The sequence below is a fragment of the Pterocles gutturalis genome, unplaced genomic scaffold, assembly GCF_000699245.1.
Source record: "Pterocles gutturalis isolate BGI_N339 unplaced genomic scaffold, ASM69924v1 scaffold14047, whole genome shotgun sequence".
Lineage (NCBI taxonomy): Eukaryota > Metazoa > Chordata > Aves > Pterocliformes > Pteroclidae > Pterocles > Pterocles gutturalis.
The window spans coordinates 6,854-33,056 of NW_010110465.1; the positions used below are offsets into that span (position 1 = coordinate 6,854).

At 41.0% G+C, this 26,203-nt stretch overlaps 2 protein-coding genes across 2 annotated transcripts; one reads left to right on the top strand and one right to left on the bottom strand.

Moving 5' to 3' along the window:
* Positions 1 to 1,322: 1,322 nt before the first annotated feature.
* SFXN1 (sideroflexin 1) lies at positions 1,323 to 17,397 on the top strand. Its single transcript, XM_010073389.1, has 10 exons — positions 1,323 to 1,492; positions 2,131 to 2,301; positions 5,352 to 5,450; positions 6,517 to 6,592; positions 7,658 to 7,743; positions 8,975 to 9,102; positions 9,653 to 9,702; positions 14,887 to 14,936; positions 15,594 to 15,641; positions 17,024 to 17,397. The coding sequence occupies exons 1-10, from the start codon at positions 1,329 to 1,331 to the stop codon at positions 17,118 to 17,120; spliced, it is 969 nt and encodes a 322-aa protein (XP_010071691.1). The 5' UTR covers positions 1,323 to 1,328; the 3' UTR covers positions 17,121 to 17,397.
* Positions 16,985 to 26,126, bottom strand: LOC104458240 (kinesin-like protein KIF20A). Its single transcript, XM_010073388.1, has 18 exons — positions 25,961 to 26,126; positions 25,385 to 25,474; positions 25,143 to 25,262; positions 24,304 to 24,442; positions 24,028 to 24,215; positions 23,792 to 23,936; positions 22,880 to 23,080; positions 22,623 to 22,734; positions 22,453 to 22,524; positions 21,706 to 21,849; positions 21,459 to 21,624; positions 21,041 to 21,205; positions 20,231 to 20,370; positions 20,032 to 20,134; positions 19,162 to 19,369; positions 18,678 to 18,769; positions 18,262 to 18,399; positions 16,985 to 17,752 (listed from the first exon to the last, which is right to left on the bottom strand). Exons 1-18 carry the CDS (start codon positions 26,108 to 26,110, stop codon positions 17,480 to 17,482), a joined length of 2,646 nt encoding a protein of 881 aa, XP_010071690.1. The 5' UTR covers positions 26,111 to 26,126; the 3' UTR covers positions 16,985 to 17,479.
* Positions 26,127 to 26,203: the final 77 nt, after the last annotated feature.

Genomic DNA, 26,203 nt, shown 5'->3' on the forward strand with positions numbered 1-26,203 from the left:
TGAGAGAGAGACAATGGCTACTTCAGCTTTCATGAATGGTCTCTTTTCCCCATGAAGTTAACATTTTTTTGTGAGTGTGTTTACATAATTAGTTACTTTCTTTTTGTGATTTTTGTGTGTGATTTTTTTTTTCTGTTCTGTATGGTATAAGTTTCATGAAATTGATCAAAATGTCTCAGACAACTTCATGGTGTTCTTGAGTTAAGATGAAAATACTCTTCAGCAGCAGCTTACACCTTATGTCCTAATTGATTGTGGTTTTTCTATAAAAACAGAAAAAATGTGATGTGATATCATCTGTATTCTTATAGATCCGATTTACTTCAGCCATTTGAGTTACAAGCATTATTTGCAGGATGGCTTTTTTTTTTTTTTAACCTGGCTATTGAATATGTTGCAGAGGTTTCTCCTGAGAAAGTTAAAGTTCATATAGCTTGTACTATGCAGCGACGGTCCTACTTTCATTAGATGTTGAAGTGAACTTAGTCATCCTGAAGTAATTTTTAATTTTCTGGGCTGTAGGCCCCATAAATGCATAACTATGTTAGTTCAGTGCCCTTCACTGTAGTTCGTTAACCATCTTTGAAGTATCATTAAGAGGTCTGGCCATGTATTCATAATGGGGCAAACTGTTACATTATATAATCTTTGTTTTGTTAAAACATGGCTTTAGAGAGACAATGTTAAAATAAATTGCTGGGTTTGTATTCCTAATTTTTGTTTTGTCTTGCTATGCCAGAGAAGTTAACTGGATTTTATTAAATATTTCTTCTGTCACTGCATTTTATGGCAGCTCTTCAGGTATCTCTTGAAATATTTAATTTCTCTTTCAAAAAAAAAATTTTCAGCGAACACTAATTCATCATTGAAATTAAGGACACTTCTGATTAGTATGTTGTTATTTAGTACAGCTACTTGCTCATAAATTTCTTTACTTCCTTTGCATCTGCCTCATCCTCACATATTTGTACCTGTATGCGATGTACCTCTGCCTCATAATCAGATACTCATACTCCTACAAAGATGTAACGTATAAATGTCTGGGGAAACAGGCACAGAAACATTTCTGTAGACATTTAACTAAGTTCTTGCTATTTTACTTCTGTCAATACCAACTTCATTAAGACCCATGAATGATATCTGACATCAGCTGCTTTCTGGATACATACTTGCCCCTTTACAGCTCAGTTCTGCAAGTTGTTTGGTGTTTGTTCTGGTTTTTTAGTCTAAGCATAACCACTTTTTATCTTGCAGGTTATAGATACATTATGAAATATGTGGAATTCTGAATTGCAAATTTTCATGGTTTCTTCACAGAGTTTTTGAAGATGTCAGCAGATATACCACTAAACATTAATATCAAGGAGCCCCGGTGGGATCAGAGCACTTTTGCTGGACGAGCCAGTCACTTCTTTACTGTAACAGACCCCCGGAATATTTTGTTATCTGATGCCCAATTGGAAAATGCAAGAAAAATTGTGCATGATTACAGGTATGATATTGATCACTCTTGCTGCTCGCCCAAAAATGTCCATGTCAATGACAAGCACATGGTTATATATTTTAAAGGAAATATTTGAAACACTATTCTTGCACCACTCTTTGTTCTTATTTCAGAGCTTGAAACACCTTTTTTTTAAAACAAATTTGCTAATGAATGGGGAGATTATGTCCTCTGAGGACCCCTGTTAAGTATTCTGAAATACAGAAATGTCTAATTCTGAAAACAGTTAATATGAAAACAGACTTTAAAACTTCCTATCGTGTTATATTGTTTGGAGGTGGTAGTCTCTTAAATACTTGCAAAGTAAATTTTCAAGTTTCGCGGTAATGACGCCAGAGATTTTAGCTCTATGTTTTAGCTCTAAAATCTAGTACAGGCTTGAATAAATAGCAGTTTGGTGCTGGATATATCGACTCAGCCAACATACCCACTGCTGTGAGTTTTGATTCTTTTTATCCACCAGTCCTTTTAAAAGCTGAAGATCTACAAGCTAACTATAAGGCTAGATTAACTTAGTATGAACACCCCAAAATCCTCTGATGGCACCTTTGTCACTGGGGGTTGCAGCATTTTATAACGGTTGCACTTTTTGCTGTTGTCTTCTTTTTTTTTTTTTTTGTCCCAAGACAAGGTATTGTGGCACCTGGCTTGACAGAAGATGACTTGTGGAGAGCAAAATATATCTATGATTCAGCCTTTCACCCAGACACTGGTGAAAAGATGGTCTTGATTGGACGAATGTCAGCTCAGGTACCCATGAACATGACTATCACAGGTTGTATGATGACCTTTTATAGGTAAGTGATGGCAATATAACACATAAAACATTTGCCTACAAATTAGATAAGTGAAAATCAATGTCACTGTCAAAAGAGCATTTTAGAATATTTATAATAAATATTTTTAAATGTAAAATTTTGTTTCCTTTTCTCTTCTCTCTGCATTCCTCACACTGGTTAGTGGTTCCCTCTAGAAGTAGTTGTGAGATAAGCCCTTAGCCAACCTTCACCATCCCACTTTTCCCCAAACTGGGAAAGTTGAATGTTCCAAATCCCATCCTTGTAGGAGAGTTGTGTGGAGGACAAAGAGGAGGATTTATCTGGGAATTTCTAACCTTAGAGATCTGCCATGTAGGATGTTCTGTCTGCCAAGTGAGTACTTGGTATGCTTTGGTCTGTCAGTCATAGAGTTTCTCCAGCTCCTGTTTGATTCTTCCATTTTCTCAGTAGTTTTTGAATCATCAATACAGTGACGTTCACAGAAGAAGCCAATATCATCTGTTGGTAGACTCCATGTTAGAAATATCTTTGTGCCACAGTAAGGTCTCCCCTAAGCCTTTTTTTCTCAAGACTGAGCAAACCCAGTTTTCTCAGCCTTTCCTCATGTGGCAGGGTTCCCAGTCCTTTGATAATCTTTGCGGCCCTTCTCTGGCCCCTCTCCAGCCTATCCACGCCTTTTTTGTGTAGTGGGGACCAAAACTGAACACAGTATTCCAGGTGTGGTCTGACAAGCACTGAGTAGAGTGGGATAATGACTTCTTTGTCTCTGCTGGTGATGCCCTTGTTGATGCAGCCCAGCATCCTGTTGGCTTTCTTTGCCACAGCAGCACACTGTTCACTCGTATCGACTTTGTTGTCCACCAGAATCCTTAGGTCCCTTTCAACAGGGCTGCTCCCCAGCTGGGTAGATCCCAGCCTGTGCTCTCAGCCTCCCAGATTATGTTTTCCCAAGTGCAAAACCTTACACTTGTCCTTGTTGAACTTCATGAGGTTCTCATGGGCCCACTCTTCCAGCCTATCCAGGTCTTCCTGCACAGTGGCTCTCCCTTCCAAACTGTCCACTTCCCCACTCAGTTTGGTACCATCGGCAAACTTCATCAGGGTACACTTGATCCCATCATACAGATCACTTATGGAGATACTAAACAGTGCTGGGCCCACTATCAGTCCCACTTGTGACAAGTTGCCACTTTGAACAGGAGCTATTTACCACCACCCTCGGGGTGCGGCCAGTCAGCCCGTTCCCCACTCACCGCACTGCCGCTTGTCTAGACCGTAACGCATCACTTTCTCTAGGAGGAGGCTGTGGGAAACCATACTGAAAGCCTTGGAGAAATCCAGGCAGACAATATCCACCACTGACCCCACGTCAGCCGAGCGTGGTACTTTGTCGTAGAAGGCAATCAGGTCTGTCAAGCACGATTTGCCTTGGTGAATCCGTGCTGGCTCTTCCCAATCACATCCTTCATTTGACTTGTGATAGATGAGTCAGGAGAAAGAGTTGCACATGCACAGGAAGAAACAGCAGTAGTGATGGAAGAAATCCAGCTAGTTTACCACTGCTACTTTGGCATCTTGTTCAGATACTGGAAACTGGAGGGAATAAGAATATACTTTCAAATCTCCTGAATCTTGCAGGTTTTTGCGATTTAAAGTAGTAACATATCTTCCCATTTCAGAACCAAAGCCTCATGATAGACACACAGCTTTTACTCTAGCATCACCTCTTTGCTTTCCTGCCTGTTAACAGAGTAATTGGTACAACTGCTGCTTTTTCTTTAGCGCTCTTAAGTGCCATATCAGCTCTCCAATGAGAACCACATTCCTGTTACCGTTACTGTCTGTGTTATTAAATAATTTAGTTAAGTATAAGCTTTAAAGTCCTTTGAAAAGTTACTTTAATAGTCAGGAAATAGTTTTCAGGAGCAACTGTTATTTGTGGTGGCCTGGTTCCCCCAAGTGAAATTCTGGTGGTGCAGAATCTTCAGTGGTTTCTTCACTGAGGGCAGAGTTTGTGGTCTGCGTACACAAAGAAACACTTTTCCCCGGGTGTACTCTTCTCCCTCCAACTATTTGTGGATCAAGAACTTCCCAATCCAGAGGAAGTGTTTTATTTAATGGCCCTTAGTGGATTTATTTTTCATAAGTTTGTCCCATTGTTTAGATACACTACTAGTTTGAGAGCAAAAGCATTCATCCCTCCACAAGACAGCCTGTACATTGTGACACAACTTGACTGTCACTCTTGTTATGTATCAACTTAACCATTTGTGAAATGGTTACACCTGCGGTTTAACAGGGACCACATTAGCTTGTTAAATGGGGACTCTGCAACTTGTACAGAATATATTCTTTTCACTGCCCCGACCTGTGCTCAAAAGTTAGCACCTTTTTGTCCTAACGCATCTGCATACTAGCACTAAGATAATTTATAAGGATTCCTTGAAGCTCTTTCGGGTTTTTTTGGTGACTGGTCATTGTGGTTCATGCTGTACTGAATGGGATTAATTTCTGTGCTGCACCTGTACTTCTTAAAGATGCTGATACTTTCATGAAAATAATTTTTCATTTTGGAGTTAAGTGGTTCAGTGTGATTGAATCTTTTAATGTCACAGGGATTTATTAAAACAATGGCGTCATATTAGCTTTTTGAAGACTGAGAAGAAAATCCCTGTCTTCTAAAATCTACCTGTCAGTCATTTATGGAGCTTCCAAAGAGAACTAGCAAACTGTAAAGGAATAATAACCCTGGAAAAGAGTTCAAGATGTTAGAGAGTTTCATATTTCTCTGTGTTTTTTATAGAGAGTTTTGTTATAATGCTTTTGTTATTATAGCAAACCTTTGTCCCAAGTGAACCTTGCTATTTAATTACGATGCTTTTAGATTCTATTCTTAGAAGTAGCTTCTACCTTCATTATTGAGACAGTATCCCATTGACTGTGTTGTTTCATTCAGCTAAACAAGAACCTCTGCATGATTACTACTTGCACTTGCTTTTCTTGATTTGACATCAGTTTTTTGTGCTGTTGATTCAACTGTATTTTTACTAATTGTTTCTCTGTTCAAGAACGACACCAGCGGTGGTTTTCTGGCAGTGGATTAACCAGTCCTTCAATGCTATAGTCAATTACACGAACAGGAGCGGTGATGCCCCAATTACTGTCAGGTCAGACACTGAACCAGATACTATTGATGGGTTTATAAACTGCTGTCTGATGTTCTGGGATGTGGTTGGGCTTTAAAGTTGGAGGTGATAGAGGGGTAAGTTTTTTCATTTATGCTTATTATTAATTTGATATGTGCAGACATCTGAGAATGTTGGAGACGAGAACTCAATTTCTGACATTAAAGATAAACCTAAGCACCTTGCTCATAAGCACTAAACAGTGCAGGATTGAATAGGAGTCTGTGTTGCCTTGCTCAGTCAGCCATTCGAAAGCACCTCATCAGTTTGGTGTTACACCCGGATGTTTCTAAGTTGATAGTTTGTGTGGACCTTCAGGTGTCCCTGTGTCATTTTCTCAGTGCCCTGCATTCATTGTAGCACACACCACACTGTGAGATTGCTCACAGAAAGAGGAACCTTGGAGGAACTGGTCTGCACAGTACTTGTTTCTACTTCAAGGCAAAGAGAGACACTAAATAGATGCAGGATAGAAATCATGAACAGGAGACTGAAATCCCAGTGCTTGACTTTCTGGTTTTGAGGCTGACTTGCTTATCGGTGTCCAAGAGACATCTATACTAGCTGGGGAGTATGTAAAATACGTTTTAGGGCAGATTGGGTTGGATTTGATTGTTTGCAGCATAGCTGGTCTGCATGTATGGGTTTTGGTACAGTTGATTTTTAGTTACTATTGTAGCCATGGCCTTAGAAATCCAAAATGATTTGATTAGTTTAAGCAATTAGGAAATTAAAATACAGGACTAGATCCTTCAAGGTGTTTGTTCCGACACATGAGAAAATGCTGAACAGATACAGCAATGTAGAACCAGCAGAACCCTATTCAATGTTAAGATGTTGCTTGTGTGTGGTTTTTACTGCTAGTGAAATAAGTGTTTAATTTCGTGTCCCATTTGAATCTTCCATCCACGTCTTATTGCAGTGTCACAGAAATGTCTACTTCTTAACTTTGGGGGGGACATAACTACATGTATAAATTGTAATTCTTTTTAAAAGAGACGTAAATGTAGTTGATGTGCATGTGCAAATGCTTTTATTTTTGTTTTAGCCAGCTGGGAGCAGCCTATGTTTCTGCTACCACGGGTGCTGTTGCAACAGCTTTAGGACTTAATGCACTAACAAAGGTATCACTGCTATTTTTTTTCCCTTCTAAACTACACTTTGGTGCTCTATGAGGTGCTAACGGCCCATTTCTCCTCCTGTGTATCTGTGTCCTGTTATGCACAGCTCCCAGGAAGCAGTTGTAATGGCTGTTGACAGCTCCCTTCTTTAGATCCTGACCTTTTTTTTGCCCCATGTAGGTGGTTTATATGTATTTCAGTTTGTCTTCTTTATATGTATATCAAACAACCTTCTGTTTAGTTAATACAAACTGTATTTAATAAGGTGCCTTTTTTGCAGTTTCTTTTTTACCTGTCAAAGTATTTAATAGCATTTGAAAGTTAATTGGAGTGGATGTGTAATTACAACAATGTGGACTCACTATCCCATAAACTGTATAGGTGTGGTTTTAAGGTGCAGGATCACTTCTGCCTACTCTAGACTGGCTGAAAAACTTGTAAGAAGGTGCAGCTCTTAAATGCAGAAAAACTCAAATTATTTAAAGAAACGCACAACACAATCAACAAAAAAAGGTCCTCTAAAAAAAAAAAAACCAGCAAAAATCTATTTTGTGTCCCTCTGCTTGTGCTCTGGTGTACTGGGAATGGTACAGCATTGACAAGTTATTTGAGAGACTATTCTAAGCTGAGTAATTTGGATTGTACAAGACATTGACTAAATGAGCAGCTTCCATAGTCAATCAGCAAAGCAGCTGGTGTGGATGTTGCTGGCTGTGACCTTGGCAGGAGAGACAGTGAAGTTAAAGGTCTATTTAGTGTTGCCGTTGGGCTCACAGACATGCTCAGAAGCTGATGCTTCTCTGCAGTGGTGCTACTTTAGTAACTAAGACCATTTTTGCCAGTCTCCTGCCACCACTCACTTTGAGAAAAGTATTTATGACTTATCTCTTGTTTGTTTGTTGTTTTATTTCTGCCCCACCAGTGAGTTTTCACTGAGTTTTAATGTAAAGAAGTAAGTCTGGTCTATCATTAGGATATGAAGCATTTTAATATGACAATTGGGAAAGAAAATTATTATGTCATTCATTTTATTGTTTTATTTTTTTTCCCCCTCTCTGTTTTTTACAGCATGTCTCACCTCTTATAGGACGGTTTGTTCCTTTTGCTGCTGTTGCTGCTGCTAACTGCATTAATATTCCACTAATGAGACAAAGGTAATAAAAAGAACAAACATCACTCACTCTAGAAAAAAGGATGTTATGGAGTTTTTAGATCAGCAAGTTACTAAGTAAAGCACATTATATATCTTTAGCTTGGTTCAGAATGTTGCAAAAACCTCATGAATTATCTTGTTTTGATTGACTGATTGTTCCAGGTATAAAATAAAACATCCTCATTCTCTTCAGATAAATATCCTTAGAGTTCTTCAGCCTTAGATCTTGGAAACCAAGTACTGGTCCTTCGAGACTTGATCACATGGACCCTTTAAATACAAACTCCACTTGGGAAAAATATAGTCATTTCAAAAGTGGTGCTTCAAATCCCACATACGGGAGTTAGTCATAGAAGTCAGGCTCTGCAGTTCTGTTTAATCATCTGAGATTACCAAAATATGCACTTTATCTGAAACAAAATTTCGTGTGTATTCTACTTTGACTAGGACTAAGAATAGAAGTGGGGGAAAACAAATGAAAAGCGCCCTCTTATGAACACAAGGTTTTGGGCAAAAAAGGGAATATTTAAGGTTTATATTCACAATGAGGTTCAGTCCATGGTAGTATTTTATCCTATATAAAAGATGAGCAGTCCTCAATATATCTGCCCTTCTGTCTGCTTCTCACTCCCCCAGAAGTTCTCCCCCAGTGTGTGAGTTTAACACCTGATCCTGCACTTGAATAATAAAGTTACAGAAATGTAATTTGCTTTGTGCATACTTGTATACTTTCAGATATGGTTTTAGCGGTTGAATGAAAACTCAGACTAGAATGCCAGAGGGGAATTTTCACAAAGGCTTATATTTAAGTTCAGTTAAACTGCTCTTCCTGTATTCCCTGTGTTGTCTGTGGGAAAGGACAGACTAGTTCCACATCAGTCCAGAAAATTCTACTTCTCTGCATTGCTTTTTGAAGGAACTTTTCCCTTCTGTGGATTACAGAAATAACAGATCTCCTTTCTTCCTCCCTGGAATGCCTGTGACCAGGCTCAAGCTGCGGATTGCTGTTACAAATATTCAATTGTCTACTTTTCAGCACATTTTTCCCCAGTTTTTTCACTGCCTTTTGAAATTTTTTTTTGCCAAAGAGTGTTATAAACAGGATAACTTGAAAATAAGATAAAAACCTTAATTATTTTAGTTGACAACTTTAAAGGGAGAAAGATAAGGTGACAAGAAAGGCGGATAAATGCATGTCAGTCACTGTTTTATTTGTACCCCTTATGCAACAGGGAACTCAAGTTTGGAATCCCCGTCACAGATGAGAATGGAAACAGGCTGGGTGAATCAACAAAAGCAGCTCAGCAGGCAATTACCCAGGTGGTTATATCAAGGATTCTTATGGCTGCTCCTGGCATGGGTAAGAATAATTGCAGTCATGTGCAGCTCCTGATTATCAGTTCCTAATGTGAGAGTGAGCTTAAATTCTATATAAGTGATTTTTTTCTCTGAGGCCAAATTATTTTACAGTTATGCAGGCAGTATTTACATTTCTGTTAAGAAGTTCTACAAAGAAATGTACATTTCTTATTGTAAAAACATCCACAGTGTGTTACATTGAAGTGCAGCAGAAAAGCTCCTGGGATGCTTTTGCAGAAAAGATACAGATAGCAAAGGAATGGTGGCAAATTCTGCTTGAGTGGATTAGTTTAATAAAGAGCATGTGCTTTGACCAGTGCCAAGTTACTGAGCTCGGGCTTACTTATGTGTGAAATCAGAAGTTTTACTTATTGGGAGAATTTACCTCTGTCAATACCAATCCAGTATCTTGAATTGTCAATGTGAAATGAAAGCCCAGTTAATGACAAAAGGCTGTGAAAATTGTATTATGGCATTGGTTCATCTTAACAGAAAATGAAAACCAAGTGCCATTTTATCAGAGTTTAATGCTTTTTCTTTCTTGTTTGCAGCGATTCCTCCCTTCATAATGAATACATTGGAGAAGAGAGCCTTTCTAAAGGTTAGTCCTAGATTATCTACATACATGCTTTTCATATCCTAAGTTACTATTTTCATGAATTTAAAATACATTCTGAGTTTTCATATTTTCCTCCCAAATATGCCTCCATTCTGGGGGGGCGTCACTGTACAGCTTCCTTTACAGCTGTCCCTTTCTTCATGCCTTTCTTAGAGATAGCTGGGTTCTTTTTATCACAGTGTAAAATAACAATAAGAAAATATGACATTTTTTGTTATTTTTATAGTTCTTAAAATGCAGAGTTCCTCCTAGTAAACAAACCTTCTTTGTACCAAGACTTGGAATACAGTTTATTAGAAAAATATTTTAAAGTTTTATTAAATTTTTTTCTCAGAATATCAATAAGGAGGCTTTTCTTAGCTGCTGTAGTAGAAATTTGACTTTGGAAACAACAGTAATGATAAAAATACCTTTTGAAAATTACCTTTTAAAATTTACTGGATGAGCAAGTGCAGGGTAGGCATAGAATGGGCATGCTTCATCAAAGATTATATATTTCCCATATTCTGTTTATGCTACTGTAGTGTGAAGTCAGACACCTGGTATTAGTAAATATATAAACTAAATCAACATTATGCACTGTGTGTGCATGAGAGAGTAAAGAGCAATAATGAAATTACTTATAGGGTTGTCTAACATGAGATAAATAATATTCAGATGAGGAACTCAATAATTCTTTATCAGTAAAGGGAATTTCATCTTCTTCAGCTGATATCACTGATGTACTTACTTGCGTAGCTCCAGGCAAAGTCTCTGCCTGAGAAACCCACCCAACAAGCCGGAATAACGGTCTCCTTGTTAGAAAAAGTTAGGAGAAAAAAAAAAGAGTGTGGTCTGAGTTTCCAGACTTCAGACCCTTCCTTGGAAATGTGGTGTAGGTGGGCACTGGGAGGACAAGCAGGGGAAGTTGCCTGGTTTTGTTTGTCTAAGATAAAGCTTTCTAAAATATTTAAATTGTATTTCTTGTTACTTCTGCCCTTCATTTTTCTTGTGCGGAGTTAGATTACCCAGTTCCATACACCACTTGAAAGTGCTTCTGTACACATAAATGAGGCATTGGGAAGAGATCCCAAGTGTCTCCCCATTTTAGAAACTTTTTTGCCTGAAGTGCTTTGCTTTTTTCTCCCCCTTGTGTTAACAGAAAACACTACTGCTCAGAATGGAAAAACAGGAAATGTGGCATTTGAGTTTTAGAGTGAAAGTCGTTGTGTGCTGCTGATATCTCCTGGAAGCAGTGAGACTGCAGTGCATCCAGATACACGATTTGTCTGCAGTATAGAGAACCCTGTACTGATTCGGCTAATTCTTAAATGCTGATTTCTTTTGACCCCTGCATTGTTTGTAGAGTAGCTTTAAGCAGCTTGTGATACTGTTATGTTCTTGAGAATGTATTAGGTGGAACATTAACCCTTGTTAAAAAAAAAAAAAAAAAAAAGCCTCATAAACTGAAAGCAAAGGTTTGGTATGTATTTGACGTGGGAGAAATGTCACAAATGCAATGTCACTGGCAAATAGATGACATTTGTGAAGAAGTTGCAACAATTCTCAGGGTTTGGAGACAAATATCTTTTGGTTTTGTGTGGTATAATCAACATAAGGGTGTTATGAATTTTTCAGATCAGCAAAAATGAGCGATTTCTTCAGTGACTACTCAGTGGTCTTTGGTACCATCATGACCGTTTATGCTCACCTCTTCCTCCCCCTCAGCCTCACAGACTGTGAGTTCAGGTGAAACACTGCTCCGCAGGTAGTCAGTGGTAACACTTGGTAGAGATTAGTATTAAAACCATTAAGGAATGAGCTGCATTTTTAACAAGCAGCTTCTGCATGTCCTCTTGAGGTTTCAGAAGCACCATCCCATTCGCAGTGCTCCAACACCATCCACACAATGCTTTACTAACTCATTTTCCATAGCATTTGCTGTGCACACCATCACTCTTGAAAATAATTCTTGTACGCTTGCCAAAGCCTGTTAAGCAATACACAAAGCCAGAAAATAGTCAAATGGTTGTGAAATAATGAAGAAAATAGAATGATGTTCTGGAGTAACAGAAATAAATGCCTCTGGAATGCTGGCAGACTGTCATCCTCTGATATTTGAAACAGGGTGTAGGTTATACAGCACTATTCATCCCCCGTATTCCAACATCGTTCTGCACGAGGACATTTTGATGGTAACACTAGTGTGACTCAACAATATTCCCAAAAGTTATTGCTAGAAAATTACTCAAGAATGTTTTCAGAACACAGGCACATGCTTAGTGCTTCAAAAATAATCTAATTATTTATTGACTTGAAAAATATTTTTTTATTTTTATATATATATAAGTGCTTTTGCTATAGGTTTCAGCAGGGGCTTTGGCTTGCCTCTATGCAGTGATGCAGTGTGGTAGTTCTTTATTAGGCTGTATAATGTCTGTTCGTTATCCCTACTGACATACACTTGACCAGCTCTGTGCAGAACCAAGTTATTTTTATCTGCTGCGGCTGCAGGAGAATCTGTAAGCAACCTTGCTCTGAGAGACAGCATTTAGAGATTTATTTTAGTTGCAGGTAATCTTTCTCCTAAGGAAAAAAAATGTTTTTTTCCATAGAAACTTCTGAGAATTCCAATCGACACTGAAGTTTTAATAGCTTCAGCTATTGTTTCTCTCCTGTTCTGCATACTGTATTAACATTCAAGTTGATTCCAGAAATTTCCTCATATATCCTTGAAAATAGCTCCTTGGAGTCTCTTAGTCTGCAGCTAAAATATGTATTCAAAACTGGAATGGCAAACTTTTTTTAAAGCATTGTTCTTGAATTGTATAGGCCTTAGAGTCCTCCATGCATTCCTAATTTAACTGTCATTTCATTTATTCATCTTTTTTGAAAAAAGGCATAGCTAGCCTGGGAAGGCTGACAGATTTTGAGATCCAACAGTGAAAAGAGGCAGTTAGAAAAAAGCTGATTCTCCTTATGGCTTTTGTTTGCTTAATTATCATTTCTCCATTTTCTCCGTTTGCACTAACCACTAAAGATGCCGTAATGACATCTGGAACTTAAACCCTAGCTCATCGGGAACTGCCTTCTCTCCGAGGTACATGATAGATCTCTAACACAGTAAATTCTTCTGCTGTCTTGTACTTCTCCGTTTTATCTCTTTGTAGGGATATACATCCAGCACTTGAGTTTTACTTTATTGTTTTACGTTGTTCCCTGAGCAACTCCAATTCTTAATGCTGACCTCTCAGTGTTTTTAGAGTTTTACCTCACCATCTTTCTTGATTTGTGCAGCCTGGTAACATTCTTGAAAAATAAAGGCTGTAACTCAGATCAACTACCTTGGCAAAAGATGTTCCACCACATGAAAAAGATGGGTTTTATATTGTCTGTACTAGTAGGCATCTTTCTCTCAGATTAACAATAAACTCACCCTTCAAGAGTCTTTTCAGTTATAAAATCACATTTGGGGCTTTTCTGTTATGTAGCTCAGGTCCCACGCTCGCACTGCAACGCGTAGCATCCCTCTCCCTTAATTCTCCTCAGAGAATGAAGTCGTTTGCAGCACAGAATTTGGCTTGTGTTCCCAAATACGTGTAATATTTACCAGTGCCACAGTCCTACATCCCTTCCACTGGCAGTCACACCAGCTCTTGTCATAAACTCTCCCAGTGCATAAAATGTGAAGCATTTTGAGTGAATTTATCTCAGCTGAGAGGCAAATGAAGGTGTGTTTAGTGGAATGCCAGCACAGCGGAGCACTGCTGCATTCACTCTTTATCCTTCTTGCTATTGCTGTCTTTTCCCATTTGTTATCTATTGTTGCAGGTTATTGCTGAATTGCACAGTTCTCTCTGCACCCATTTCTGGATTACTGATGGGCGCCAGGAAAAAAAAAAAAAAAGCAATCTTCTACATCATTTCTTCTTCAGGCTCTGGAGAAAGTTTAATCCACACAGGCTTGTTTTCTATGCCTCTTATGCTGCTGTGACCTTCCTTAGCACTAAGACTTGTACTACCAAGCTTTCTGAATTTCTTTTTCTTATTTCGACTCTCAAATAGTGCCCATCTTTTGTTAACCAGTTTCCCCTCTAACTTCTACATCTTGAAAAATGCTTCTTACAGAAAAAAAGATCTTTGTTGAAAACATCATCCACTGTAACATGTGATTTTTAACTCATTAACTGTTTTGTCTTAAAATCAACCTCCTGTTATCCTAGCAGTTGTGTATGTCCTACCTACTGGAGACGCTGGTTTTATTTTAGCAACAGAAGGCCATTGCACCAGTGTTATTTAAACAGCTCTGGTTTTATTTCATTAGTAATTAATTTCAACTAAAATTCTAACATGGGTGGGGGGCAGATTCCTAAATCATTTAAGGGCTTACAAGAAAACTATCATAGTTCTTGGCATATGTTTGAGTTCTGCAAAAGTTACAGCAGTGAGGAGTATGCTAAAAATGCATCCATAGGTTATATGTTGCTTTCTAGCTTTGTTTCCCCAATTCTTCTACAGTTTTTTCCTTTAATAAAAAGTGAACGCTTGCAGAACTGAAGTGTGCCAGACTGCTCCAGGGGCAAGCTCCTACACATCAAAGCAAATCATGAGATAGGAAAAAGAGCTGAGATGCAGATTTACATTCTTCCTTGACACCTCCCTTATTTATGGTTGGTGGCTGCAGTTGCTGTTGCTCACAAAGTCAATCTCCAGTTTTAAGTTAAAACCATTTAATGTCACCAAAGTGAGAGGAGCTATACCCAGACCTAGCTCTTTGTAGGGATGCCTGGGCAAAATCCCCTGTGCCCTCAGGAGGTGTGGCAGCACCTTGCAGCTGCAGCAGCTTTGGCTGTGGTGGTAGCTACTGCGGGCTTGTGTGACTCAAATAGCCCACATAACTTGGGATCAGGTCCTAATTAAATCAGCCAACCACCTATTTGTAGTTTCTAAGGGATGCATTGCTCAGGATAACAGGATACATTGATAGCACTGGGGATTTTCTTACTATTTTTCCAAGGGCTCTCAAATTTGAGCTCGGCTCTAAGGTATGCTGGTAATTGTTTTGCCTTCGTCATATCCAAGAGTCTTTTAGGTGCAGCCTCTCTCTCACAATACAAGAATTTGAGGAAGGTGAGAAGCAGGGCAGAAAAGATACTATACTCACTGAATGTAGTTTATTTTTAACAGAGATTTCCTTGGATGAGTGCTCCCATTCAAGTTGGATTAGTTGGGTTCTGGTAAGTTATTTCTTTCGGTTGTGTCTGGTGTTTTAACATATACCTGTAGGGTTTTTGGAGGAGCACTTTTTTGCACTTTGTTTAAAAAAGAAAGTGTGTGTTGAAGCAATAAAGAAGTTGCAAAAATTATTTGTTACTTCCATAGCTGTAACTGATAATACCATATTAAAAAAAAGCCATTGGTAATGAAGAAGCTGCTAAGAAAAGCAGAGGGAGGGGGAAAGAAAGGGAGTGGCAAGAGGCATGTAGCAGCTTGATGTAGTAGAAAAGATGCTTTGGCTGCTACCTCCATATACTGTAATTGGAATCTAGTCCTGTAGGTTGATGAATTCTTGAAACATTTGGTTAATGGAGGGTTCCAGGTGCTGTTGTCCAGCATTTTTTGTCATGAACACCAATGCAAACCACTGAGAGGACATCCAATGATAACTGTATACACATTTATAAGCATGGTATTGATGTATTTAGCACTAGATAGTAGGTAAATGATTTCATAAGATATAATGCAGTGAGAAATAAAGGTTACATAGCACTTTGTAAAACTTTACCTCACTGTATACAAACTAAAAAGTTTTCTGCCTAGAAAACAATGCCTAGGGGTTTTCAGTTTGCTTTCAGTACCCTAAATACTGTAAATCCCGTTTTTGTCTTCTCTAGCCTTGTGTTTGCAACACCCCTGTGTTGTGCGCTGTTTCCTCAAAAGAGGTATGTATTCCTTTTACATTATTCTTACTTTAATACTACACTCCCAGATGCATGCAAGGCACTGCAAAAAGCCAGAAACAAGTGGTAATTGCCTCTGAGTGCATAAAGTCACAATTACCATATAACAAGTGTGATAAACATGAATATTCAGAAAAGTAGTAATTATGTTACTCATTACAATAGTTGAATTGGGCTCATTTATGTACAAACACCTAGCAGCGTCGGAGGTGCAGCTACATAGGGATAGTGAATGAGGTTTGGGGGAGTAGTTTAAGCTTGATAATACAAAGTTAGGAATCCCTGGAATGATTCATGAAAAAGGCTAATGTGGTCCAAACAATATATTCATGTCCAGTAACATTATAGCTTTGTTAAATACAGTCAAAGCCCATTTTATTTTGAGATGGAAGATTCCTCTGGTTATACAGAACAGCACTTGACTATATGTGCTCATTTGTAATTTAATTGATATTTTTCCAGAAAGAATGTTTTGTTAATATACCAATAGCTCAGTACTGAAAACAGTCTTAGAAACAATATTATAGCTGAAATCATAATGAAACTTGGATGGCTTACTTACAAATAAAAATTAGCTCAATTTGCAGTATGAACACAGTCTTAAATTCAACTAAGCTGTCCCTCTCATAGTGGTTGCCTAAACTTGACAAGCTGCCACATGTAGCTTAAACAATGCAAGCTGGAGCTGAATCTATTAAAATATTGAGCAACTAAAGTAGTTTTTGACTTCCAGAAAACAATACTTAATTCTCATCTGATGCAACTGTTTGAATGCAACAAAGCAGTTGGACACCATCTGTTTCCCTGCCTGGCATAGAATAGAGACTTGTGGTAAATAAGTGTCACCAGGCTACCTCGAGATGACGTGACAAACTAGCAGAGCAAGTGTGGTACAATTGTTGATTTTAACCAGGACTCTGTTTCATAAGATTAGACCTTAAACCGTATTTAAGACAGTGCAGCTGTTTAAATGACAGGGCAGCTTCATTCACTGTACTGTGAGACAACTCTTATAAAGATAAACCTTTTATTCAACTGAATAAAATCAGGGAGGGAGTTAAGTAGGCAAATACATTATATTTCATAAAAACACCTTTAGAAAGGTACGTTTCTACTGCCAGCAACAACCTCAAGCAACAGAGTAGATTCTTACCCTCATGGTAGAGTCAAAAAATGGCTGTTGCTACTATCGACTGTCTTATCCCTTTTAAGCAGGGATTCATTTGCCACTGGTCTGTGAGCATGATTCCTTCATAACAAGTTAAAGGTCTGAAAACTTTTTTCATAATCCAGGCAGTTTAAGCAGATGCATTTGCATTCAAGTGCTTGTTATATATAACCATTTTACTGTTTCTTTTACTTAGTTCTATGTCTGTAACACGCTTGGAGCCAGAATTGCAAGCCAAGATCCAAGAGAACAGCCCTGAACTAGAACGTGTATACTTTAATAAAGGATTATAATTCAAGGAAGGGAAAATATCTTTAAAGGAGGATCTTGTGAACTTATTTTTGAAGTATATGCCAACATAGTTGAAGCTGAGAACTCACATTTAACTTGTCCTTTTGTTAAACAACTTTGATCATCTACATTATTTTATATTTAAAGACTTTCCTCGTTGTAGTGTTTAAATTGCAAAAGGTCGTTTTGTCCACTTTGGTATCAATTAAAAGCTTAACCATACATATCATAAAATGTTTACATAAGCTCTCAAGCAGCTACAATAACAATAAACAAGCACACAAAGAAAAATAGATGCTATTATCTTGGATTTGCCACCTGTTCCAGTAATAGCAGGGCAGGGATATGTGTGTGTGAAAAGTCATAGAGCAACTGAACGAAGTTGCCACCCTCTGCCAGCAACAGGACGAGTAGCTGAACGTGTCAGAAAGTTGTGCAGGAAGGGCTTTTTACCAGGAGGCTGATTAGGTTGTAGGTTTTCCCTGTTGGCACAGAACCGTTTCTTTAAGGCAGATGTTGGAGGAGCCTGGAGCTTCTGCACAGTGTGGTACTGTTCAGCAATACAGGCGGCTTTCTTCCGCAGGTCTAGTTTTACCAGCATCATGTTGTTCTGCAGTTCTGCCAGTGTTTGGTCCTGAGAAAGGGAAGGCAATACATACTCCCTGGTTACTGTGAACTGAAGAGGATAAAATGCCTTTGCTAAAATTCACTAACTGGTACGCTAAGTAAGGCCACATATAAAAGCTTCTACTGTCAACAGGGTAGCAGTTCAATAACAAAATAGGAACAGTAAGGTTAGGAAAAAGCTGAATCCATCCTGCTGCAAACATGCCACCATAGCAACTGTGACAGAGTGACATGGATAAGGAAATAAGAACTCTGAATTCTCCTGCTTTAAGTGCAGGCTGTCAGTTAACTGACAGGAACAATTTGGGTCTCCTTTGGAGAGTTAAATATGCAGTCTGACTCAGCCATTGAAAAAATTAGCAGTAGGCCTCCCTTAATGTAATAAACAGTATATGTCTAGGTAATAAGTAATTTTTATTTGCAGCTGCAAGAACTTAAGTTATTCTGCATGCCAGTTATGGCAAAATACAGAGATTAAATCCCACTGTGCAACCCACAACAAAACAGACACATTACCTGTCTAGCCAGAATTTCATCACAGGTAGAGAGGGCTTCTCGAAGTTTCCCTGCACTTGTGCTGTGGCAACACGCCCTCTCTGCAGACTGAAGAGACTCCCCAAGTTTCCGTAATTCTGAACGCAGCAATCTGACATTCTACAGGAGAAAGAGATTTAATAGAACAGCTAGCTTTGACATTGCTCTGCAAACAAAGCCGCTCCAGAGTAATTCAGACAGGCAGTACTGAGGGATTATCCCCACTGGGACCACAGATACCACAACCTTCCACATCTCTAGTAAGGGTTTATTTTCAACAGACCCACTTCAACTTCAACCATTTGTTTAAAAAACTGGCAACAGCAGCTCTAAACACTGTTTAAACTGGAAACTGCCTTGCCCTGCAAGTTTTCCTTTTTATAAGAGATTGGATTTACCTTCTGTCCCTCCTCCAGCTTCCTGTCCACATCCACAGTAATGGGTTTGGCAGAAGGAGGTGGCTCCACTAGTTTCTGGTACTTGCACAACTCTAGGAACAGGCAAAAAGTAGTGAGCAACAGTACATTGCTAAGCTTTCAGTTTCTCTGAAGTCAGGACTTCTCTTGAGACAAGCTGCCACAGGCAAGCTGAGAAAAGCTTTGAGTTTGTGCAGACATGCGCAAACATTCCTGACTTCTCCCTTTTGGTTACACAAAGGAACTTTAGAATTTGAACAGGGAGATGATCCCACCCTAAAGGCCATTTTCATGTGAAGATTAAGTGAAACCCTGTCTATCCAGCATGTTGTCCCTATCATCTACGGCTCAGAACAATAGTTTCAGGATGTCTGAATGCAATGTACCCTACTGAAAAAAGTAACTCTAACCCTCTACAAGGATTACTTGGGCATAGTTCAGAATGAGCGCAGCATCACTGCCTTACCTGCTGTTGCAGTATTTAACTCCATTTGACATTGCTGTAGTTTGGCTTTAGTATCCACCAGCTCCTGTTGTAGAGCACATGAGGTAGCCACTCGCTTTGATCGACGCAAGCCTTGTCCCAAGTCCTTTTGCTTAGTGTCCAAGCTCTCCAAATTTTGTCTTGCCTCCTGCAGAGCAGCTTGGAGCTCCTCAATCTTCTCATCACGCTCCTTAGAAAGCAAGTTTGTTCAAATACTCAGCAGGATTCTCTTAACACAGCTTTTCTGAAACTTTCAATGTCTTTCTTCCGGGAGACTTTCCTAGTCACACACTTCATGTATTGGGACCCAGCCTTTAATGTCCTTTAAGTGAAAACAGTGAACCCATTTTCTGGGAGCCTAAACCACTTTCTTTCACAGCCTCTAAAGACAAGGGGTTTTTTTAACAGTTGGCATCTTCAGAGAGGTCTGCAACAAGTTAACTCAAATGCCACAGCATGAAAAATACAGACAGGCCCATACCCATCATCACAACTGGGAGCAAGATAAATTCACAGAACTTCTTTTAATCAGAAGAGTGCAAAGCAATCCAGTAGTAAAAAGAATGAGGGGCAAGAACAAATTTGTTGAAAAAACAGAGGAGCCAGAATGGCTGCACATTTGCTTCCCTTTTAAGGGCTGAAAATTACAAATCCTAGTGAGCTACATAAAGCAATAGACAAGAAGCAAAAAATGTGGATTAAGCTATCAAATAATATGACAAAGAGATACCACAAAAAGCAAAATCTTCCCTTTTAGTTTTCATAAGTCACACCTTCCTAGACTCAAGTATCCCAAATCCCCTCCCAGCCCACTGCCACTTTCCTGATGTCATTTCATTGCCCTGAACAAACCTGGATCTCTTCCTGGTAGTAGTCAGTCAGTGACTCCTTCAGGTTATTTAGTTTATCCTCATACAGTTCCTCCAGCAGCTCCTTCTGGGCATCCACATGTTCGCTACAAAGAGGGCAAACAACTGCACGTCAGGGTCTGGTGGTTCTTGGTGCTGTAGCTCACCTTGAACAAAGGGAAGGAGATGAGTATAAGCTGTACCTGCACCATTGCTCCTTCTGTTGCATGTGTTCCAGCATCTCATTGCAGATCTCCTCACGAAGGCGCATTTCTAGTTGCAGCTTCTCCTGCCGCTCTTGCACCAGAAGTTCTCGTGCAGCTTCCACTACACGCAACAAGTCCTGCAAGGACACAAACTCCATTGCCCACACTGCATGACAGAATTAAGAGCTAGCATCAACTAGGTGATCCCATATCTGTAGGCTGGGGTGATCTAGGTTTAAGATTCTTTTATAGTCACTTGGAAAGAGAAGCTGCCATGTTTGTTCTTTAAGCCATCTCATCGGAGAGAAATTAACAACACTGCACTCCAGCTGTAGCTGTCTCTAGAGCAGCTTCCCCTACAGCACTGCCCAGGGCTGCGCCTGCATTTGCTACCTTGACACGTTACAACTCAAGTTTCTGTAGGTGTATGACTTCTATCTTCATCTTTCAGCTATTCCAGCTGTCCACTTTGAGTATATAGGAAGTTTGGTTATTTTTCCTCAGTTTAGCCATCTGGTTTGCATGTTTTCTGATCTCTGGATTACCCTTGCAGAGCAGGGATTATAGAGCTGCACCCAAGCTCTTACTGTCCCTGTTCCACAGATGCCAAAGTGTTTCTAAATTAAGCATGTGCTTCAGATTTAGACCAGCTGTGGAATGTTTTCCTCGTGGATTATCAATTTCCTGGGTCCCTTCTGAGGTTCTCTGTCATCTCTTGCTGTAATGGCAAGCTCCAGCCCCACCTCCCAGGCCAAAGCTAACAGTCATGTTCTTGCCCCTCTATCCATGAAGGCTGTAACAACCCACCTCTTTCTCATACACGGAGACTTCTGTTTCATCCTCACTGTCATCTTCTGATTCCACTTCTTCCTTTGCCACTGCCTCTAGACTCTGACTGGTTCGCCTGTTGTGCTCTTTGATGATTGACTGGATGGATGGAAGTCCCAGCTTTGGGGGAGGCGCCTGAACAAGCTGAAGGGGAAGAGGCCATTGTTACTAGGCCACAAAGCCTGGAAGTTGTCTAATCTTTAAACATGGCACTTCTCTGCAACTTGACAACCCTTTCAGTTTAGCAGAATCTAGAAATACTGTAAAGCTAGTAATCCACTGGAAAAGCATAGGGAAGGCTTTAAGCATTCCCCCAGCCTTGTGATGGAAAGGGGCCCTTTCCCACAGGAGCTGGACATATCCTGACCATGCCATGATCCTGGTGTGTGCTACTTACCTGGCTGGCAATGGCTGAGAACTTGGCTACGTACAGAGTTTCATCATACGTAGATGCACACTGGTTAATGTTGACAATCATGCAAGAGCGCCCACGTCCAGTGAAGAAACCCTGGAACACACGGGTCAACTTGCTGTCCCGGAAGGGGACCATAGTCTGCTTCAATCTATGGGGAGAAACAAGAGTGAGCCCATGGGAAAGCAGAACATCCTGCCCACACGCTCCCTGTGGAGTTGTGGATACTCACTTGTTCTGCTGGTTCTGGCGGAGGGCAGCAATGCAGCGACCCAGCGTGTGGAGGGAGGTATTGATGTTGTTTGCTTCTTTCATTCGGTCCCCGCTTTTCTGGTCTTTGCAGCGCTCTGACCCCGCAAGGTCACACAGGGATAACCTGGAGAAAACACAGGCAATATTCACATGACCTGCTAGGTTTGCCTGCTCTAGCCAGTTTATAATTGAGACACCCTGCGATGATCCCCTCCCCTGCTCACCTTCCCGGCTTCCCCACAGGGGCACAGAAAGCTCTTTTGGGGTGTGTGGGCTATTGCTGGACAGAAAGGCCTACCCTACCTGTAGGGGTTACACAAGATAACACCAACATGAGCTTTGTGGTGTCAAGGTCAAAGATCCTTTGCCAGGCCTCAGGACAGCCACTTCCCAGTACTGAGACAGCCTATTTCCAGATAGCTACATCCTAGGAACAGGCATCGGCAGCACTCAGATCAGCCCTGCTGCAAGGACAGGGTTACTCACATTTACCTTCACTCAAAAAGCCTGACAACTACCTCAAGTTGTACTTTGCAGTACTCCTCACAAACTCCTCAGTGAGTTCTAAGACTAAAGAGTGGAAACATTTACTCCTTCCAGGTACTTTCAACAAGACCTTCCTCAAGATATTTCCCATACCCCAATCCACAACACAAGAGACAGGCAAGAGACAGGCAAGTTGAGTCCATAGAGAACATCCCCAAATCCTAGAGAGCATGAAACTCACTCGCTGATTTTTGGAACGATTTCACTGCCACCCCTTTGCAAGTGCAGAATCCGAATGGAGAAGACACTGTGACTGTAAAAAAAAAAAAAAAAAAGATATTTAAAAAAGAAAATACAACTTTTAAAGGCCTTCAGAATTGTATTTCTGCCTAAACAACCCCCCTTCCAGACCTGCGACTCGAGTTCTGGTTCATGTGGGTGCTAGCAAAAGTCTGGTTTTTCCGACCCAGTTTCAGGAGCTTCCAGGCCTCATCAGCATCCCGGACATTGATCCAGTTCAGATCTGGAAAAGCAGGTATACATTGGGCAAGGCAGTTAGGAGTCTGGCAGAAAACTAACTCCTCAACACATCGCTGCTAAGCTACCCACCCACTCGGTCCTCAAGTCTCCCTAGGAGGTCACTAAAAATATCTTTCAGGTAAATCTACCTTTCACATAGGGGTTGCCATTCTGGTCTTCACAGAGCCGTAGTGTCTGCCTCTTGCGGTTCTGGCCAGATAAAGCTGGTTCTAACAAGTCATAGATTAACTCATTGTAAATCTCAAAGAAGGAGACCCAGATGGAGAACTGCACATCTCCTGTGTTGGTGAGTGAAATGCGATCCAAGTCAGCCCAGTGAGGTCCCAGTTCTGGGGAAAAGATAAAAGGAAAAAAAAGTTAAACAAAACAGAATAGCAGCTTTTCACAGGTCCAGTCAGAATGGTTTAGCTATAGACTGAGATATTCTTCAGCAGAAAGAGTATCCCAGACTCAAATCTTCTATATTCCTCCTTCCATTCAGACCAACACTAATGCCCATCCCCAGTCAGACAGCCTAAGACTCCTTTAACAGTGTCCTCCTTCCTGTATAAGGACTGTTCATACACTTGATCTTGACTCCAGAAGCACAGGATATTTCAAACATTAAATCGGCCCAGTATAAGTGAGGTTTCAGACCTTGTTACCTCAATCACTCCATGCTTCTGGATACCTAATCAGGTAGTAGTTCCTGGGCTTGAAAGTCTGGGCAGAGGTGCTCAGTGCAACACATCACTTTAGCATCCTGCTTCCCATCTATCCCCATCACAGGGCATTGAGCTGCTCAATAACCACATCCCTTGAATTAAGTAAGTGGCTATCAAATAACTTCATTTCACAAGGCTTGAGTTATGCAGTGACGAGTTCTTCATATGTTGTCAATACATATGTACAAAGTTCTTCAGCCCCAACATGTTTATCTTTCAGTGGAACAATTGCGAGACTGCAGCACCTTTGCTCCCTTACCCACAACACAGCATCACCCTTTCTTCCCCCACCTTCCAACAAGAGGCAGGTAGCACACAATAGGCTTCCAGACATACCTTCTGTCTGGCTGGTGACCGAATGGTTGGTCAGTTGGCTAGATGAAGAGAGGCCAGCAACTCCACTGTCAAAACTGCCACTGGTGGTGGCCTGGAGCTGAGATTCGGCACTATGACTCCTCTTCAGTGGTGCTGACAGCTCCTCCTGGAAGGAAAAGAACATGAGCGTTTATGTAGTACGACACCGCCACATATTTCCCTATTATTATTAAACCTCCTAGAAGCCACATGCTTACCTCCCACAGACCTCCCCGCAGCATGGTCTGCTTCTTGGTCTCTTCCTGGCGCACCTGCCTGCTGTCCAGCCAGATCACCTCGTTGGAGAGGAAAGGCTTCAGATCCATGGCTTGGTACAGCCGGTCCCCCACACTGTTGAAGATGACTGCTAAGGAGCGGGGCAGAATCCCCCCATCTTTGTTGCTGCCTGAAGCAAGAACAACAGCAAGCTGAGGATTCACATGTAGAAGCGGACAACTCCCTCACAGGGTACTAACACCTAGTGCTTTCCTTACCCTGAATAGTGTGAGTCTTCCCTGAATTAGTGATGCCATAGGTGTAAACTAGCCAGTTCTGCCCGTTCAGTACATCCGTTACCACCTGCTTCATTGTCTCATCAAAGAATAATTTCTGCCCCACATCTGGTCCAAAGATCTGCAAACAAGACATGAAAAATGGCCTCATGTAGGTCTTTCCTACCTTTTGACTGCTGATGGTTGTTCAAGTGATGTTATGCAGTCCTTTGTTCCCTCCAGTGCCCCCACCCACATCACTAGCAACAGACCCACCAGTAATTCCAGTCCAAGTCCCCTACAAAAACTATCTGTTCACTTGCTTAGTCCAGTAACATCTGATATCACTACAGCCTCTACTGTGTTTAGAGCCTCATTAATAAAACAAAAGTGTGGCATTTGCTGCCAGAAAAGTTGTCAGGATCAGCTTAAAACGAGAAGAACTGAGGAAACAGCAACAGAAACAAGGAGAGAGGATTGTACAAGACTATATAGTTCATGCAGTGCTTTGGAATCAGTGTGCAAGACAGCTTTTCAAGCTATAAGGCTGATTTAAGCTCAAAAAACTTCCAAATGGATTGTCTGTCTGGGGTTAAGCTGAGACAGAGTTAACTTTCTTCATAATAGCTAGCAAGTGGCTGTGTTTTGGATTTGTGCTCAGAAGAAAGCTGATGAGTGATGTTTACACTGCTGCCAAGGTCTTTCAGCTTCTCTGGCTGTGCACAAACAGGAGAAGCTGGGAGGGAGCACAGCCCCAGTTACTAGCCCAGGATTTGATCTTAGGTTCAGGATTGAGACCCAAAGTGGCCAGTAATCTATTCCATAACATGCCAGTTACCTACCTGGGTGAAGGAAAATCTGTGCACTGCTTGTCCCACTCCACGCTCTGTGCTCCGCATGGTGAAGGAGTCCTTAGGGGCTTTTAGAAGAAGAGTCTCCGAATTCTCAATGCAGACACAGCCCTGAAGAACACGTGAACCCCCATCATCGCAATGGCTTACAAGAGGCCACAGCACGACAGCAAAGGAGAATAGCATCTCCCAGCAGGCAACCATCTCAGAGACTGTTTCATTCAGTATCTCACCTGGTCTTCCCCTTTTTCCACTTCTGTAGGTTTCAGGGGTCGAACTCTCAGATATACCTTTAGTTTTCCATTATTGTCTTCAGCTACAGGCTGCAAAATCAGCACAGGTTAAACACGCTAGCCATAGAGGCAGTACACAGCTATCCATCAGAACACCAACAGGAACCGCAACATCGAACACAGGCGGGGCTCCCCCAACTAGTGCTCAGGAACTAATGGACACTTCTCTGGTCCCAAAACCCCCAGCAATGCCAGAAGCTTTCTTAGGCATTTCCAGGCACACCAGCATTTATTTTGTTTATCAAGTGAATCAGACCAACAACCCAAAGACCTGACACCAAAACCAGCCCCCAGACCAAGCACCACAGTAGGAGGCATTGTGTTAAGATGCACTTGCTGGCTGTGCCCTTCATACTACTTACTACACTGCTCATAGGAAGAACTGCTCCCCCGGTACAGCATTTTTGTTCTAGCCTCTTCTGAAGAGTCTCTGGTGGCCCTGCATCCCAAAACTTTTGTACAGCAGACAGAAGTCAAAACACTGCCCTCTCTGTGACAGAAGAGCTCCAGCCTCACCTGCTGGGAGCCCTCCAGACCTGGAGAGATGGCGGAGAACTCTGACAGCAGGTCCTTGCGCACATCGTCCCCAAACCTGGATCCAAGAATAGGGGAGGCTGCCACATCTTCGTCAGAGAACAGCCCTGGGGAGGCAAGTGCTTGCGCCATGGTGCCTCACACGGCTTCTGGAGAAAGAGGGGCACAGTGAGGGCTACAGCAGCCTTCCGCCAGCCCGGGCTTGGCTCCCCACGCGTGCACCCC